The sequence below is a fragment of the Lytechinus variegatus genome, chromosome 4 (genome assembly GCF_018143015.1).
Source record: "Lytechinus variegatus isolate NC3 chromosome 4, Lvar_3.0, whole genome shotgun sequence".
Lineage (NCBI taxonomy): Eukaryota > Metazoa > Echinodermata > Echinoidea > Temnopleuroida > Toxopneustidae > Lytechinus > Lytechinus variegatus.
This window is the reverse complement of record NC_054743.1, coordinates 65,254,192-65,273,830: the sequence shown is the minus strand read 5'-3', so window position 1 is coordinate 65,273,830 and position 19,639 is coordinate 65,254,192. Positions and strand designations below refer to the sequence as shown.

General features: G+C 36.9%; 1 protein-coding gene across 1 annotated transcript in view; it reads right to left on the bottom strand.

The window, feature by feature from the left end:
* Positions 1-1,454: 1,454 nt before the first annotated feature.
* Positions 1,455-19,639, bottom strand: part of LOC121413160 (metabotropic glutamate receptor 3-like) — a 66,575-nt gene continuing 48,390 nt past the window's right edge. Inside the window, exons 2-7 of the mRNA XM_041605922.1 lie at positions 9,013-9,106; positions 7,778-7,924; positions 6,968-7,207; positions 4,642-6,475; positions 3,911-4,038; positions 1,455-3,362 (exon numbers count right to left, since the gene is read on the bottom strand). Coding sequence (XP_041461856.1) covers positions 3,257-3,362; positions 3,911-4,038; positions 4,642-6,475; positions 6,968-7,207; positions 7,778-7,924; positions 9,013-9,106 — 2,549 coding nt within the window. The 3' untranslated portion in view covers positions 1,455-3,256. The remainder of the gene's footprint in view (positions 3,363-3,910; positions 4,039-4,641; positions 6,476-6,967; positions 7,208-7,777; positions 7,925-9,012; positions 9,107-19,639) is intronic.

Sequence of the window (19,639 nt, the reverse complement as noted above, 5' to 3'; positions counted from 1 at the left end):
TGCCGGGAGCATTGTCGTTTGTCTGTCCGTCCGTCCACCCTTCCAGTTTTCGTTTTCATGCAAAAACATGGAACCGTTAGATCAACTCTAAACTCCGTCTAAACAATATACGCACATGCTATAATAGCAGAGATCTGAGACACTTAACATGAAACTTTGCGATAGCTATACGATTGATCGTGCACATTTACAATGTAACCAATCTTTTTACATCGACCCCTCGATCAATCGTCAGCTTTAATACGTTACAGACCCCATCTTAATTCTGGGGATCGTAATGTCATAGGTCAAAGCATCAAAGATAAAACACACTGAATGCCCGGGCATGGTGGCTCTGTGGGTGAGCGTCCTCCCCATGAACGGGAGGTCGTGGATTCGATCCTCGGCCGAGTCAAATCTACACTGCAAAAACTCCAGTGTTGATTTAACACCATCCCGGAATCTATTATATATATATGTCCACACCAGAAAAGTATTGAAACAACATCAGTTTGGAATCAAACCGATGCTGTTTCAATACTAATTGGTCTTGTATAAACACCTTTCTGGTGTCAGGCCCAAATTAAACTGGTGTTGTTTAAAACATCTCTGTTGTGGACATAAAAAGATTCCGGGCTGGTTTTCAATCAACACCAGAGATTTCGCAGTGTAAGAATGATAAAAATGGGAACTTCTACCTTCTTGCTAGCAGGCCCTCAGCATTTAGATCGGAGAAGGGTAATAATAACATATTGTGTTATGCAGAGCCCGCTGGTAGAGCAGTTTCTTAAAGGACAAGTCCACCCCAACAAAAGTTGATTTGAATAAAAACAGAAAAATCCTACAAGCATAACAGTTAAAATTTCATAAAAATCGGATGTATAATAAAAAAGTTCTAACATTTAAAAATAACTTTCGCTTAATTTCACACAACATTCTGGTCCGCATATAAATGAGGGGACTGATCACTATTTTTTTGTGAGTGGACTTGACCTTTAACTGAAGTGGCTACGCTGGGTAAATAAAACCTTTTTATATTTAATTATTATTTATATTCATTATAACGGAAGTACGTTTAGCTTACTAACGTCTAACTTGTGTCATGTCTACAGATTTAAGGGGAGATTGTACCGAAAATGGTCTGATCAGATTAGGGGTCCTGTGTTGGAAGGGTCAAAGGTAGCAGAGGTCATTTTATTTACATTGAAATATCTTGAATTGGCGAGAAATAGAATATATGTTTGAGAGATCAATCCAAGCCTGGCTCATGTTTGCATCTCAAGGTTACAATGATCAGGACCCCGTAACACATATAGCTTCGCAATGAATAGGAAACATGAAAGAAAACTTCTGATTGGTTCCTAGTAAGTATTTTGAAGTAAATGCGCGTGTACCATTGATCTTGATTGGTCAGTCCATTTTAGCGATGGATTGCTAATGTTTGTGTTACGGAGCCCTGATTTTTTTTTCAGAGGTCGGGATTACATTATATACTTTGAAATATCTCATTCACTTGAACTCAAGAATTGCTTGAAAGATCTACTTCCAATCTGGGTAATTCTTTTGAGAAAGACATTTATCTAATTAGATTTCAGTGGCACGAGGTTAAATGTTACATAGGTCACCTAATACATTACGATATCACATGAACAATTTTTTTATGTGACGTTTAAGAGATTTGACTCGGCTCACGTTTTACATTATGAGTGACGAAGACCATGTAAGATTTCAGGGTCACAAGGTCGAAAGTCAAGGGTCAAAGAGGTCATTATTTGAAAATGAATGTATCGTTAAGGTACCAGTCATAAGATTGAGTACAAATGTAATGCTAACTCCCATTGTACTTGTTAACCAATGTGAATATTTTATAGCTGCTCGAACCGATGTATCGTTTAAAAAGTTTCCATGATTATTCTAAACTGAAATAGTTATTTGGTAAATACAATCAAATGTTTAACATCACTGTTTAATTGTCCTTGTTTGAACTTTTAAACAATGTATTAAATGGTATTACTTTTTAAAAGTTCATATCAAGCAACCTGTGCAAAGTTTGTACATCGTGGGTTATAACATGACTGGGACCTTTGCAAGTTTTGATTTTTAAACCAGGAGAGTAACATTTAGCACTGCTGTTTAACTTCTTTAACATTTAGCACTGCTGTTTAACTTCTTTAATATTTTTGTCACAACTGTTGAACAAAATCCGATCGTCAGTACAAAGGAATGTGTAAAGTGTTTTCAGGGCCATACACTGCAAAAACTTCGGTGTTGATTTAACACCAGCCCGGAATCTATGTATGTCCACACCAGAGAAGTATTGAAACAACACCAGTTTGGAATGAAACCTATGCTGTTTTAATACTACTTGGTGTTGTACAAGCATCTATCTGGTGTTAGACCAAAACGAAACTGGTGTTGTTTAACACTTCTCTGATGGGGACCTATATAGATTCCGGGTTGGTCTTAAATCAACACCAGAGTTTTTTCAGTGTATAGATAACCAGGTTCAATAAATCGTTTATTCTCTTGTTTACTTGAAGTATATGGGTATTTGGTTATATATTTTGGAACGATGGTGGCAGCATACCATAAATTCACGGGCATGGATTAACCGCCGATCTTGAGCCCGGGTCTTGAGCGCGGGAATTTCCTGCAAATATTCAGGTTAGGACGTATTAGCATATTCATGTCGTAGTGTTTTATGGTTGTTTGTTTGCTTGTTAGATTAATTAACCTAATACCGAATTTCACATTTTTCTGTACGATCATTTGCCTTATAATTCGAAAGGGGAGGGGGTCAACTGAAACATTGGAGAACAGTTTTGCGTCGCACTCAGAAAACCTCGTTATCAGTTCGTCCAGTATGTCCAAGTCTGTGGTGGAAAACTGTCACATGATGATCTCCAGAAGCGTCCATGATCAGAAGGCTAGTTTGAAAATTTATTATTTTCTACATTTCTATTTGCTGTTAGATGAATTAGAATTGACATTTATTTATTCAGTGAGTACAAGATGAACAAAAGCTGAGAAATGTGCACGTCGTTTTAACAGGACTTAGTGAATCTTTAGAAATCTCACAATACACATAAACAGAATTAGTTAGCAACTTTACACCGACTCAACGTATTACAAAAAATCGTATTTTTAGGTGACTATCGTGTACGCTCAACTGCCAACCTAGCACCATCAATAAACAATTATGTAGTAAAAATGAACAATACAATTTACTGTATTATTTCAAGCTTAAGATGTATTTTAATATTGTAATTTCGTGACGTCAGCAATACGTCACTTCGATTGAAGGCGATGAAAGGACAAGTTGCACCCTGCTACTCTTAATGCTGTTGGTTGTCATGGAAACTTCCTCCATCTTTCGTCTGTGTCTGAAAGAACAAGAATGAGAGCAGAGTGGTATGATGACTTTGGAGATGAATAATATTAAGTCATGTTCGAACTGAGAAATTCAGCTGGGTACACATGAAGACAAAATTCTACATCATTTCAGTTTTTTTATAATGAATGAGATCATATATTAAGAAGACATAATTATCATCCAATAAAAATATTTTCAACGATGGCAATACCAGAGAGGAATCAAACCTTGTTTCAGTGAAAAATCAGGGAAACACAATTTGTTCCTCATATAATATAATATAACATGAATAGAATAGCGAGTGAGGGCCACCATCGGTAGCCTCATTTACATACCGGCCAGAATGTGGTATAACTCTGTCGACAAAATAGGCAAAATTAGAAAATGTCATAACTTTGTGTTCTGCTCCTTTGATTTTTCGCTTTTCACGCTAATCAAATTTTGGTTGAGGTAGACCGTGGACTTGTCTTAAAAACTGATTCATTTTCTTATTGACCGACTACCTTTTCTTTAAGCTTACAATTAATTGATTTGTCCACCTTTTCTCTCTCTACTCACCTTAATTTCATATCATCTATTCTATCGTTGCAGATACCATACATTCGTATAGCCTGGGCCGTCTCATCGCGTATGGCAGCTAACGCTTTTCTGTAATTATTAAGTATTGCACTGCGTGCAGCATGGCTCTGTTCAAGAATAAAAAAAATATATATAACAAAATCATTTTACGGAAAGGCATTCGGAAAGGGTCTATATGAGTTGTGTCAGTCAATACTTTTTTTTACGAGAGCACAAGGGCACTTTCTTTCTAAACATAATTTACACCCCAAACTTTTGTTTCATAAACATAATAAGCAATTGGCACGCAATATATTAACAAGATCATCTCTGAATCAACCGTCTTTTTTCTTTAGCGAATATTTCTCAAAATTTTGCGAGAAGGGGCAAATGCAGTGACAAATTATTTTACGAATATGTTGGGGTTTTTCTACGTATTAGCAGGATAAGTAAGCCTTCGAAATCCGTAGATCGCTTCATGAAAAAAAAGTTTTGTCCTTTATCCTCAGTGACAATTGTTAAATGCTTTAGAAGATACTTGCAGCTAATTGGCAAGTCGGTAAAGATCAGTGGCAAAACTCTTCATGAAACCCTCTAGCTCTTACGGACAGTAAGTATGAGGACGCAAGTACTAACTTTGAAATGCATGCATACACCATCCATTCATCTCGTCTTGCTTTCGAAAGCTACTTATTAAAATGAAGAACACCGTTTTCTGTATAATAAGTTACCCGTATTGATTCGCCGAATCTCGCCTCTGCCGTAACTTCATCTTCTCCGTCTCTCCTCTTAAACTTCCACTGCCAAAGTTTATCTCTATACCTCTTCTTGATCGGTGGATTAATGTCAGGTTTGCACTTTAACACGTAAAGTTTTGGCACAAAGAGACAGCCCAGATTGGCAACACTCGAAACCATGAGACCAAAAGATAGCACAAAGGTTCGATAAAGCCGACCACTTGGTAGCACTAAATAAATGACCATTATGGTCACCCACACCATGACTTGAATGATGAATGAAAAGAAGATGAACTTTCCTTCTTGAAAGTTTTTGTCGCGGTTTCGGATGTTGAAAGAGACGAATATCCCGATGATGTCGAGCAGGATACAGTAGGTGATGACCACCACGATGCCGTCGTAGCTACCAGAGCTGACGCAGTCAACGTATACGAGGCGGTGGTCGCGATCGACTGTCTTAGTGACTACGGGACGGCTGGTCAACATCCAGACCAAGATGCATTGCCCGTGAACGAAGAGGATGGCGATCATGAAGAGCGCCCAGTTATTAAGCTGGACATGTTTCTTATTGAAGGTGCAGTAGGCAGCGAGAATAAGGCTTCCTTCTGTGATAGAGACTGGCAATAGCTGGGTACCTGCTACGATAAGGCAAGTCAGCTCCGAGGCGGGGATGACAGAGAGTGTTGCAGTGAAAAACGTCATGGCGATTCCTAGTAGCACAAAGGTCCAGGAGCGCGCAAAGGCATGGAAAATAATAGTTGTGTTTTCTTTGAGCATGAAGATGATGACGATGGCGACACATATCAGCCAGCCAATGATGGCAATAGCTAAAGCAGCCAAACCGATCTTGGATGTGAGTTCTGTAAAGGCATAAGGTAAGTCTAGGCATTCCGTTCGATCCTCGTTTGATATTTGTTCATCGCTACACGGAAAGCAAGATAAGGCATTGCTCTCATTGCTGAAGTGGTTATTGGAGCAAGGCACACATATCCAACAGCAACTGCTGATGTCAAGAGAAATGCGTCGGGTACCTGGATAACACGTCTCTCCGCATATCGATCTGGGTCTGGAAGATGCCAAAGTACAAGTGTTTGTCATCGGCCAGTAGATCTCTTCCAAGTTTGAGATCGAAACATCAGCTTCCTTCCAGAACCCGACGACTTTGAGATGAAACTCCTCCGAGCAGGGGTACTTTGGTTGCAAGTTATAGAAGTCATACCAGGCATCTCCTGCTAGATTTCCGCGCTCGTTTGGAGACAACCTGTAGCCCGAGTGGCCCATGAAATCTACATTCTTCATGCACTCGATCAAAACTTCGCCTGGGATACCGACATCTTCGCGCGAATCACACTGTCCATCATCGCAATTGAGTGTTGTGTGCATGGCGCGAGCTACGACCTCGACTGAATCCACAACGGAAGAAACTAAGGACGTGTTGGAAAAGGGACGGGTACTGTAAAACGACTCTTCCCCGGTGCATTTCCTACCGTATTCGTGAACATCCATCTCGGAAACACCTGGAAGGTAACACTGGAAGAACTCTTGCCAGTACTCGTTCAAGAATGGATCCTGGTAGTCCAAGGCTTCTGGGGTTAGATTTAAGATGTAATCCTCGAAGCCATTGATGGTCTCGGTGTGCGGGAAGACTCCGATCATTCCGTTGGTGATACGGGATATCCGAGGGTCAAGTATGGTTTTCGATGCTCCCCAACCATCACTGCCTATCCACATGTATCCAGTGACATTGTGGTCTGCGAAATAGTTGAGAAGCCGACTCATTGGGGCTTCGTTCGCAAAGGCAACAATCACTCGAACATCTGGGATTTTCCTGCAAAAGAAAAGCCAAAAACCGTTATCACTGAGGTTGCTGCAGTAATTCAAAGAAATATAAGTAATGGCATATGTCAAACAGCATCAACAATAACGACATCATTATTTTCATACGACGCAACAAGAACATAAACCCACATTTGAATGTCTAAATTTTGTTATTAAAATTAAAAATATCTTTATACAGGATAACATGCTCAGATGAATCGTTTCACAACATTTTGTTAATATATAATGTCTTTTCAAGTTTCCGTGTTATTCAACCAATTATATAAGAAAATCAACAAATGACTACCAAGTAATGCTATACTCCGAGTGGATCGAACAGAGTGAGAAGGTAGGAGGAATAGGTCCAATGGATTTAGGTTCTTGTTAAGCATTCTCTGTTCAACACTCCCTTCTCACATTTTTGCAAAAGGTTTGCGAGGGTTGGAGATATTTGCGTTCTTTCACCCACGATCGCTACATGCCACTGTCAACGACCACAAACCTGAGATCGTTGACGATTTCCTCAAAGTCTGACTGGTCATCGCTGACGCCGAAGATATTTTGGTAGGCGATGCAGATGTTGAACTTGGAGGCCTCATCTTCGAACATATAGACGCCGCTCACACCGTAAGCTCCTTCGTCGTTGCCGATGAGGGCTACGGTGTGGAAATCGAAGTGGTGGACGAGATGGGCCATGGCTCGGGCTTGGAACGTGTCAGTTGGGACTGTCCGCGTGAAATATCTGCAAAGATACAATAATCATGATTGTTGTTTAGCTGTTAAAGTAGACATGGTAGAGGGGGCGTACGAAGCTGTAATTTTTCACATAAGTATGACATATTAGCAGATGTTGGTAGAACTGTTCGTAAAAGTGCGCTTGACTTCAGCCTAAGAATGGGTGGAAGTAATGTAAGTGTGTCGGGTAAAACTATCCTACAGACAATCCCTTCCCTGAAAATGATTTCACATTTCTATGTCTTGTTATAACAAAATTGTTTATTTAAAGAGTGTAATATGATTATTTTTATTATTATTAATTCAAACTTTTGAATTTTAAATAACTATATAAAACTGTACATGTCATCATTCTTTGGGAACATTTGATTGTACATAAAATAAAATTAAGTTTAAACAGCGTTGTTGTTTTTCCCAACTTAAAATTGATTGAACTGGTTACAATTTTTCATAAGACGAGGCCTTGGCCACAATGGGCATGTTCTCCATTCTAAATAATCATTTTGCTGGCTTTCCATACTTGATATTGATTAGATCGATACCAACTCTGCGATTAGACTCCCCATGATGCTCTTACTTGAATCTTGACTCGCTGAGTATTTCACTCGTGGCAGCGTAGCTAACTTCCGGTAAGGTGAAGAGGTTAAAGAGACTTGCCACTGAGACGGCTGCGCTGCTTGTTGTCGGTCCTACCACAGCAGCGATGGATTGGGGGCTGGTCTCACTAGATTTGGGAATGAGAAGAACATGAGAAACTGGTAACAATTTTATTGTAAGGGGTTATAAATCATGAATGTAAACAACGATTTTACTTTTCCAAGCGATCTTTGAAGGTTTAAATGGCGGTGAAGCGTGGGAAAGGATTACGTCAGAACTCCTGGGCAACATTTCATTTGTTTTCTGATAAGCTGCCGGATCTGAAGAGTTTCCTTGACTTTGAGTGACTGAGAATTACTGTTGCTATGGTAATCGTCGGATAAAACATGACTTGTCGCCGGACAAACCGTTAGACTTAAAGGTCCGTTCATGAAACGCTCCGATGACGGAAGGTCAAGCTGCTCAGAGCGTCAAGACGACTCATCGCTTCATCAATCCTACGATCATCTAGCTCGTCGCCGCTCATCCATCCATCACCGCTGCATGGACTTCTCAACTCAACGTATCTTCTCATCTTGAACTCAACGCTACTTTTTCATCTCGTCTTATCAAATTCATCAAGCTCATCTGGTTTACGGCCCTTTTAAGGACTGCACCTTTTACACTACGAAAGATACTGTTCAATCCCATCTATTTCTTGCTTGCCTTTCATTATCAGCTCTATCGCTCAAGGACACAATAGTCCTTTTTTCAGAAATGATCACAAGGTGCACCATAGGCCTCTCCTATCTTAAAGTCAATTTCGTCGTCGTGTGATCTGAATTTTATGTTCGGGTATAATTGGCTGGTCCATTTCATCTTTACAAGGCTTCGTGTCCATTTCCGCTCTGTAGGAATACCCCATCTACGACAAGTCATTACCAGTCTGACGGAGTTTAATTCAAATCATTCAGTGTCACTGATTTTTTTTAATTGAGTCTCCCCCCCCCCCCCTCTTTCTCAATCAACCTCTCACTCTCCCTTTCCCTCTCTTGTATTCTGGATGGTTTTAACAAAAACTGCACTTCTTTATTTGATCTGACTTTCTGAAGAAAACAAAAATGGTTTGTAAGCTTTCGGGTGGGTCTCGTATAATATCACTCATAATTAAACTTATCATGCCCCTTTGAAATGGAAGCGGGGCAGTATTCCCGTCTCTTCTCAAGGTCCACTCACCTCTCACAGTTTTTGGAATCTTGTGTTGCGATGAAATAGACCGAGTTCCTCACAGCGATGTTAGGATCCGTACAGGTGTCGTATATATCAAACCCTGAAAGATAAAAGGAAAGAAATATCGTGAAAATATATAGATATCAAGAATATGATTATGAAATCACTAGGATATGAGGGAGAATAGGGAACATATAAACATATGAATGTAAAGAGTCATGGAATTTTCATTCGCATTTCACTCCCCTTGGAAGTGATGTAAATGATCGCTCGGCTTGAAATTTGGGGTGAAATTTGAATGAACATAATATGCATGTTTCGTCTAATTTCGCATTAAAAGGGTGAAATTCAATCAACGGGGGTGAAAGTCACTTCTAATCGAGTGAAATATATTCACTCCCTCCGAGTAGTGAATAATTCACTCAATATTTTTTTCCGAGCACGATTTGCAAAGTGTGCTTCAAGAGTCGCGCGCACAATTCCGAATCAGCAACATAGTACCATTGAGGGCTGTATAATTTTGTTTATTACAGTATTTCAGGTAATGTTAGTTTACTAAATGGATGAACGAATGAAATTCAGCATCTTACAAAACAAAGGGCTCATCCTGTTCACAGAGCCAAAGACAACATTTTTTTTCGTGAATAATGAAATGGCATTGAAATCGGGAAGTCAGGATGAGGCAAAGTATTCCCGCGTGTGAAGAAATTGATGGCATTTACACTGTTCTACGACCTACATCCCCTATCACTCACACTTCCCTCGTAGATAAAAAATGATCTCTACATACATGATTTACTCTGACAGAGCCTGTAACCTACGATGATCCTTGAGTCCATTTTATCTATCAGATCTAAAAATGTATGTGTATATATATGAAGAGCTCACTTGCAAAAGGGGTTAGGTCTATTTTTTCAACAAATTTGATTTTTTTTTGTTTCAATGTATAGATTTTTAGTAGCTCTATGAGATGATACCAAAGAAAGTTAAAATTCCCATTAAAAAGTTATCTGAAATGGCAAAGAAAAATCGCTTTTTTTCAAAAGGGGTTAGGTCCACACATAATTTTTTTGGAAAAGAATATTTAAAAAAATATGAAGACAGGTGGATTTCTTTTATACCCAATTTTATGTTCTCATGGTAGGGTATCACGAAAATTTAGTTTCGCATAAGAATATTGCAATATGGGAGAATAAAAAAATTGATTATCTTTTAGTGGACCTAACCCTTTTGCAAAAAAATATTCTACAGAGCTCATTTGTCAAAAGGGGTTAGGTCCACTGTTAATAAATTTTCATTGTTTTCTGTCTCAAAACCTCCAAATTTTTAGTCGTTCTGAAGAAAACAACGAAAATTTGAAATTCACATGAAAACGTGAAAAAAGTGGCAAAGAAAAATCAACTTTTACATGAAAATACATTGGATTTATTTGAGTTTAGTTGCAAAAGGGGTTAGGTCCACAATGATAATTTTAAAAAGAATATATAGGGGAAAAAAAGGAAGACAGGTAGATTTCTTTTATACTCAAATTTATGTTCACATTGATGAGCAGGTGCTCATTAAACTGACAGACAGAAATATAGAAACAAAGTGGCGTTCGGAAGTCTCTGTATTATGGATGCATCCTTTCCTTTCACCATACCAACGGAGACATTTAATCAAGGACTCTAATCCACCACCAGGGTATTTTCATAACCACTCTGCAGCCGCTTTCTATAATGCGTATAACTTTTTTTCATCAAAAGCACTTCAATGACAAAACAGCCTTTGTCGAAAGCCGGAAAATCAAAACAGCAGTGTCGTCCTGAACTCTGGACTCATATCGGGACATATTATTTGCAATTTTTTTTTCCTCCGGTCCGAATCTTCGGACGATCTGCTGTTCCGATCCACCAACCTTCCACATAAACCTCTCAGCTGTCCAATGTGATTTGACTTGCATTTTCAAAGGAATTGGTGCCGCGTTGCAGAAAACGTCAGCGTAGTGATTGCGAAACTTCTCTAATTCAGAATATACCGCTCGTGGAGTGTAACTAGATGCTGTAACTAGAGAAAGCCCCAATCGAGAAGAGACTGGCCGGCACAGGATGACTAACTGACATGACTGAGAGCTATGCCTATTTTGTCAACGAGGCCTAAAAAAAGTCTGGTTGCAATAATGTATGTAGTTTGTCATGTTTTTGTAGGTAAAACATCAAAATAATTTTTTGATTAATTTTCAATTAATCGACCGACCAGTGACAATTCTTTGAACTTTCTTCCACAAATTTGGCACATGGTTTTTGGTTATAATTTTAAAGAAACAAACGGATGATGCGTTATTCAAATACACTGCAAATGTGAAATAAAAAAAAACGTACATGTATCAAATGTTTCACTAATATTGTGTTCATATATTACGTAGATTTATGAGAATACCCAAGAAATGTGGCTTTATCTTATATTTTTACCAAACGTGCAAGTTCCCTTTTAATCCCATATTGAAATAGTAATAACAACTTTAAGAGCAAGGAAGAGTAAGCAGAAGTGGCATGTACCACAAGCAATATCTAAGTGATTTTTTTAAGGAATATCGGAAAGGGCTCCGATCAAATCATGTTTCCGTCCTAGACAAGTGCCCTTTGAGGAAACGATTTAGTGCGACGAGTGCATCCATCTAGCCACTCGAAATCGTCGATTTCTATCATTCAACCTTGCATTCGTTCATTTGTTTCCCCATCCGGGTATAGGTTTCAATGTCTTCATCAATTTGCATGTCCAGAACCCCGTAACATAAAGCCTAAAGAATGATCCTAGGCTTATTTCATTTGATTGATTGCACTGGATATTGTGTGAGATCGATCGTAAAATAAACCACTAAAATCAGTCGCTCAGGTTTGTGTTACAGACCCCAGCTCTTCGGATCCATATCCTCAATATATAGAATCGGTGTTGAAATGGGAAGGGCAGTGGGATAAGAAGTAGGAGGGGGTGATGAGTACACAAAGCGAGAGCTAAGGGGAAAACACCATTTGAAGTTTGTGGTCAGTCAAACATGACATGTGCACACTGTGCTTTTTCAATTGCAAGCAGTCTGCAAAAACATGGGCCCGTTGCATAAAACTTTTCACCTGAGAAAACTCAGGTTGTTTTTACCGGAGTGTTTGCCCTGTGTTAAAGTCAATGGCAGAAATCAGACTAACCTTAGTTTTCGGTTTTTACCAGAGTTTTCTGAGGTAAAGAGCTTTATGCAACAGTTTTTTTGTGTGTGTGTCAAAGAAACTCTTGTATATTGTTTTCTATTCAACTTTACATCTATTTTTTTACAGAATAAAAGTGAAAAAATACTCCTTCAGACAAGCTAAGTTTTAAATTCCGGCTTTTTGAAGACCAATTCACTATTTTGGCTATTAACAGAGAACCTTCCCTGGCGACTTATTGGTGGGTTTTGGGTGGTTGATCACAAAGAATATCAAAAATTAAGAAAAAGAAACCAGAAATGAAGAAACAAGAAAGAAATTAAGGAAAGAAAGAAAGAAAGAAAAAAAAACAAAGAGAGAAAGAATGAAAAATATAATTAAAGAAAATTTATTTCAAGTTGTAAAATTAAAAGAAGATTGAAGGAAAGGTGTAGAGAGAGAGAACTAAAATGAAATAAGAAGAGACTTCTACGTCGTTATTTAACTATATACAAAAGAAAATCAAACATGAAAAAAATGGCAAATTTAAGTAATCTCCCCTATAAAAATACAAGTATGCTTGTGTCCCCCCTTGAAAGGAGAAATATGTGTTTATACGAAGACCATTTACTGGCCACTTGGGGAATATGTTTTCAATTTTCTTTCGATCTTTTTGTTACATGGCAAAGATGAACACGTGTACGTTATCCATACCGCGGCGTTCCATCACAGCTATTCATTTCTAAAAATGGAAATTTCTGATTGATGCGTTTGGGGATTATTGCTCAGGATATAATAATGTACGCGGGGATTGAGAATTTTTTAGTTCAGCAGGAACAGAAAAGGAAAATTTGAACATGGGAATTGAAACCAAGCTTTACATGCGCATTGGTGTATGAAACCTTAATGTAAAACATCACTCTTTTGCCCCAATAATCTAGTAAGAAGAAATTAAAAGAAACATGTAGACTACAATCTTAACAACACACATTTTTTTCCAAACGAGTTAAGAATCTCATGCAGACCATATAATCATGCATAAAACTGTAGTCATAGGCAGCGATTTCCTGAAATTTGGGGTCCATGAGGGCGTGGAGGCGAGACGATCCTCTCCACAAAAGACTAATGTATAAATAAAAAAATCAAGGGGGCATACCCCCCTCCCCACAACTATACAACCCTTAAAAACAAACTCGTCTTAGATAAGTAAATGGAAACTATCATATTTTTTAACAAAAATATCCTCTTATCGCACTTGACTAGTAAACAGTAATTTATGAATATATTCGACTCCAACAATCATTAATATCCATCAGCATATTATGGAAAATGAAATATTGATGTAAACAAGAGTCAAAAATCAATGATTATAGATTAAATTTACTGAAAGAATTGCCAATTTCAATTATTAAACAGTGAATTACGTGTTTTTATCGAGCGATATTGAAAGTGTGTAGTTATTTAGTTATCAAACTGCTTTTATTCAGGAACGGCACCACTTGCTACATTGAAAGTGATATCAACATATTCAGTACATATTTCTCTTTCAAATCAGATTTCACAATGTTCCATGTGTGATTGTTGCAATATTAAGAACTGAATTTTTTTCCCCTCAAGAAGACACCGTACCCAATCTATCTGTTTATCTATCCAGCATTATTGCCATTGCAGTTATCATTGGACGGCAAACTTGAAAACTTTTAAGCAATAGCTAGATTCACATTTCACGGTTTTTATAGATGGTTGCATTTGGTGACGCAAATATCGCGCATGCGCAGAATTATGATGAAATACCGCGGTGAATCAGTGCCCCATTAATCAGTTATCAAAACACACATTTTCTCACCCTTGAACAGTTTGAAAAAAACCTCACAAAACTGACCGAAAGTAAATAGTACTATTTACTGACACAAGTCGCGTTTAGGAGATTGTGAATATTTCCAGATAAACGGGAGAAGTCAATAGCAGTGATTTATTTGGCAGGGCTACTTAATAATTGTTTCATTTTAACTTATACAACTATCGAATAAACGAATGGAAGACATTATGAACGGATGTTAATTGGTTATATGTAAATCCATTAACCAAAAATGATTATCAGTACCATAATGAGGCAAACGTTTTTGAGAGCTCGAATTCTGATATTTCGAGCGGCACTTTTTAACTAAAATAAGAAAAGTGAAATGAGAAAAAAAATAACTCATGGTTATGAAAAACTGAACGTGCTATATGAAAAGCCACATCGATTAAAAGAAAATCCGTTTAACACACAATTCTTTCTCCTTTTTTGCTCTCGATTTTTCACTATATTTTCCAAACTCCTGTTTACAAAATTGTTCATATATACATTTAGAATAAAAAACAAAAAATAAGACAAAAAATACAAAATCGTAAGGGTAATCCCCCTACCCCGTGTGTAGTATTGCTTCTGCTCCCACGCCTATATAATTATGATAATCACAATAAAGGTTACCCAGGCTCAAATTTATGATACTTACGATACTCAAAGGGCTCCCCCCCCCCCCCCTTCTCATCCCTGACATTCCTCCTTGCCTTTCCGCCATTCTTACTCAGGTTATTAATTAACGTCAATACTACAGATAGCGACTCGCTTTATTTACTCTCTTGACCAAATATCAACGGATTAAAATCACCTGACATCATTTTCGTCTGCAATATTTGCAACAAAAATGTTTGGATAGTGGATTAATAGTTCCAAGTGAAGGCTTCTATGTTGAATTGCCCATCTGCTAGATTGCACAATGCTTGCAAGACTTGATTTTGGCGCAATTAATTCAAGCCCGGGGCTTTAAGCACATAAAAGCATTGTTCCTGATATTCTTACACTTGTAAAATTGATATGTCAAAATAAGCAATGTGTTGGTTTCCAACTACCAGAAATTGTTTACAGAATCTACCAAATTTTAGAAATAGTTATACCATATTTTCATGTTTATCACAACCTGCAAGGCTAAATATATTATATTTTTTAAGCATGTATATCGGAGTTTGTTTAATAGTAGGCCTACTTTGCTTTAAAACATCAAGACTTCAGAGTGATATATTCAACATAAAAATCTTCTATTTGAGATTAATATAGTTCACAAATCACCGAGATTGTGACCAACAAATATTTCTTAGTTGAATAGATTAATATATCATTCGCCAACTTACAGATATGCATTAAAAAAATACGTTCATGAAAGTAAATCACGAATATTTCTCTTTTAAAATATAACTCTTAACATGTCGATGTTTCCCATAGGTATAAAATAAAGCACATAAATCCCATAGAGCTGTTAATTATCCTGAAACGACATAAAATAAGGATCAATCGTTATACATTTGCAGTCTGCTTATAATTTTGAAATACCCTCTCATTTTCCAATAAATGCACTATTTGAAAATAGATCTGTATACATATAACGTTCATTATTACAAGCGAACAAAGGGATGAATGTAGTCCGATTTCAGAATTTCGAGATCGTGCTAATTCCGCTAAACAATACAGTAATCTAAAAATTCCGAATTACAAAATATTAAATGTCTGCCATAAACGGTTTTCCAATACTACATAATTTCAAGACCAATTAGAATGATCACGCCAGCTTTGCTTTCTCGAGATGCTGTACTATATTACTTATCAAGGATTTGTTTCTATAATGGCCAATAAACGTCCATAAGAAAAGCATGAAGGGTCATACACGTTACATTAGGCAAAAAGATCTGAATTTTACAGATAGTAAAATTTTGATTTTATATACAAATATATTTCATTCTAAGCTAATGAATTTATCATTCACTGTAATTAACGCTTTCAACAGTTAAAAAAATAAAATAATTCCTCGTTATTTTGATAGAATACATATTTATTGATATGACATGATTGAAATCTGATATGGCTCTGATAACTTGGTTTGATGATGTTTACAAAAATACACTGCTATTGCAATCGACCATGTCGAAATATCTCGGCCTATATGTTTGGCCCGATGTCAAATTGATATTTCCGATAAACTATCCCTTATCATGCTTATGTAAATTCACATTTCAAGTATGATTACTAACAGAGCGTTTCTTAAGTGATTTGGCAATTCGAAATAAAAGAGTCGATATCCAATTTATTAATATATCGACAGGATGTAATGAAAATGTGTAGTGCACAGGACTACAACATAGTGGGATACAGTGTAGTATCGAAGAGTATAAGAAAAGAAAAATGAAAGCATTGACCATGACGACGTTATAGATAAAACAAAAAGGCACAAGTTCATAAGTGGGTGGATTTGCAAAGTGCCTCATGCCCCCTGCACCAATGTAAACCGCAGATATTATACATGGTAGTGTATTTCCTAATTAACATCGCTGATTAGTGCTATTAATTAAGCAAGTCGTCCGTCGTAGAGTTCGGCCCTTAACCTTCGCACCCTCTTAAGAACCTAATCGGCTTACTGGACATTGACAGCAGCGTGTTTGTCTATATACAGTCTAATTAAACAGGGTTCTTGAGATAATACCTTGGCGTTGTGTCATTATCAAAATAACTTTGTTAACCTAAGCATTTAATGAATTACCGTTATATTAGCAAATGTACTGTATATACGACAGACGGTCAACTCTTGGAGAAAATAAGAAGGGAGACACATACAATGATTATGACGAATTTTCTGTTTTCGTTGTTCATTTGGGCATCATACTTTTTTTTAAATTGTTAATTAAACATATTTTCTCTATTCATTCTTATATATCTGATTTTATTTGGGGGATTTATACTGTCCCCCTTGAAAGCTTTGTTTAAATTCAGGTATTACTATGCAAGCTATAGAAGCAACTGAAGGCATAACACGGGAGAATGAACTTATTTGTTTAATGTTGTTAATATAATGTGATTTCCATCTTGAGAAATGTCCACACGAAGTATCTTCTACTACACATCGATTTCATTTTTTTTTTTTTTTGTTTTTTTTTGGAGGGGGGTGTCTTTATATAAAGGAATCACGGTGTTGCATACTAGCTGCAAGATTCATCGCTCTAAAGCACTATTATATTGTACTATTTATATATCAAGCGCGATATACGAGATCAAGCTGTTTCTCACTTATCAAACTGCTTCGGGCGACGCTATCATAGGGGCTATCGCCTCTGTACCTTGCCCTCTTCAACCCTTCCCCTGAGTTTTTTTTCTAACTCCATAATATATACAAAACAAATATAAGGGCAATTTTAACTCTGTGTTACGTATATTATCAGTTGGGAATACGACGTCACTATTAGCCCCCACCTCCTTCCCAACATTAAAACATCTTTTACCGCCCTTTATCACCTGTGAATGTGATACACGATGAGTGAAATGTACTATCATCGGAATCATGATCTAGAAGAAAGAAAAATAAAACAAACTGTTTTGCCTCCAGACAAACACGACTGTATACACTTAAGAAATTAGGGCTCGAAAATTGTCTCTATATAGATTTGTCATTATCTTTTATTTTTCTGTCATCCATTCTGCGTCATTTCAATTGCTCATGTAATTGCCAATTCGCTTATTTTGTTACCGATAATCCTTGGCATTGTAAATTCACTTTTTTCGTAATTGACTTCGATCTCTGTTGCAAATTAGCTTCATTGAAAAAAAAGGGTTGATTAAATAATTATAAAGGGTGAGTGACAACATGAAGCTCCTGTGTCGGAAAACAAACATTGATTTCCGGAATCATATGAAATATACGTCAAAACCAGCTTCTCGTTTGAGAAAACTATTACTGCTCTCGAATGGTGTATTTGGTTGTAATTTGCTAATTGTTTTAGTGCGCGGGCATTAATTTTCATTTCGTTTACGATGAATGTGTGAAACGAAAATATGTATAGAAAGATCATGAAAATGAAATTGAGTCAAATTAGTTATTTCGGTTAACCTAATGATATGAACTTGAGATATGAAATAAGTGTATTTGCTAACTGATATAATATTGATAGAGTTTCTAAAAAAAGTAATCGTGGGTGTCGAAAATAAACCCTTGCAGAGTGGCGGGTTAGATTGCTTCAGACTAAATAGCCTTCCTTCCTATATTGAAAATGAATTTAATTCGTATTTCAAATCGTACTTTGCTTTACTAGAATTCCATAAATTTTTATAACCAAAATAAAATAGATATTTAATACTCATTTACGAAACAAAAATATACATATTAAAATTAGTATAGAATTCATGAATTCAGTGAATTAAACTTACAATGACGTGATAAAATTTTGCATTTATTTGTAAATCATTTTAATGAAAACATTATGTATATTCAAGCATGTTTATATACCTTCCTTTTCAGCTAAAAAAACATTATGCAACAACTAACACAAAATCCTAAATCAACGAAATCAGAGTCATAATAAGGTGAGATGTTCTTTTATTTTTACATTAAACATCTACACCGACATTTCATCTTGGATATAACATTATGCGCATAAAAGCAATATGCTTTCAGTGGCTACATTAATGTTAGAAACAAGAATAAACATGCGGGTGACTTAAGTACTATTTCAACAATATCAATATCAATAGAAAAAAAATGATTTATTCAAACAATTCTTAAAAGCTCCATCAGAATTGGAGTCACCGAGACGCACCAAATTGAGTTTGTATTTCATTTCCTGTCTACATGAATGAAAAATTGTATTACCCCACTTTCCCTTAACGCACGAATGGAAATTCATGTTGAAACTGAAAAGCTGTACGGGTACAATATTTATGTGATCATGTTGGTGATTAATTGCATTTTTCGGATACATGCATGGTTGTTTGAACATCGCTTTATCATATGAATTGCACGCCTTGAAGTATTAAACTTACACATATAATAACCTCGAATCATTACTTGTGCCTTTTGAAATCTGTAGTAATCTAAGCGCAAACAAAATAAATCGCAACATATGAATAAGAAAAAGGCAACGGGAAGACATGGGGTTTATCACAAGGCTTAGCGATGAGCGTATGATAAATCTTTAAGATTGATTGCATTGATCAAAATGTACATTCAATCGTAAAAAGTCAAGCGTATGATCAATCGCTAGGCTTCGTGTTTCCGGGACGCTGTACTTTGTTTTGTCGGGAGCCTAATAATCGGTGTCTCACTTTCAATTTCGCGCATTTAGAAGTGAAAAACGCACGACAACATCCTGATTGCAAAGTGCAAAAATATTTCAGAAAGTGCGTTGAACTGCATGGAAGCCTTAACTTGGAAAGTGGCATTTCGTTTCTTTGGTTGTATCATTATTTCTGTCGTGGTCGATCCTTTTAGTGTCCTTGTGGTAAATGTCCTTACCATTTGAGATGTACAAATTCATCCCTTCGAATTCTACCCCCTCCCTTTCTCTTTTTCTAACTCTCTAGATTTCTCACTATCCATCTATATTGCTCTCCCCTTTTCTTCCTCCTCTTTCTTCCGTTCTTCATCTCCCCCCCCCCCTCTCTCTCTCTCTCT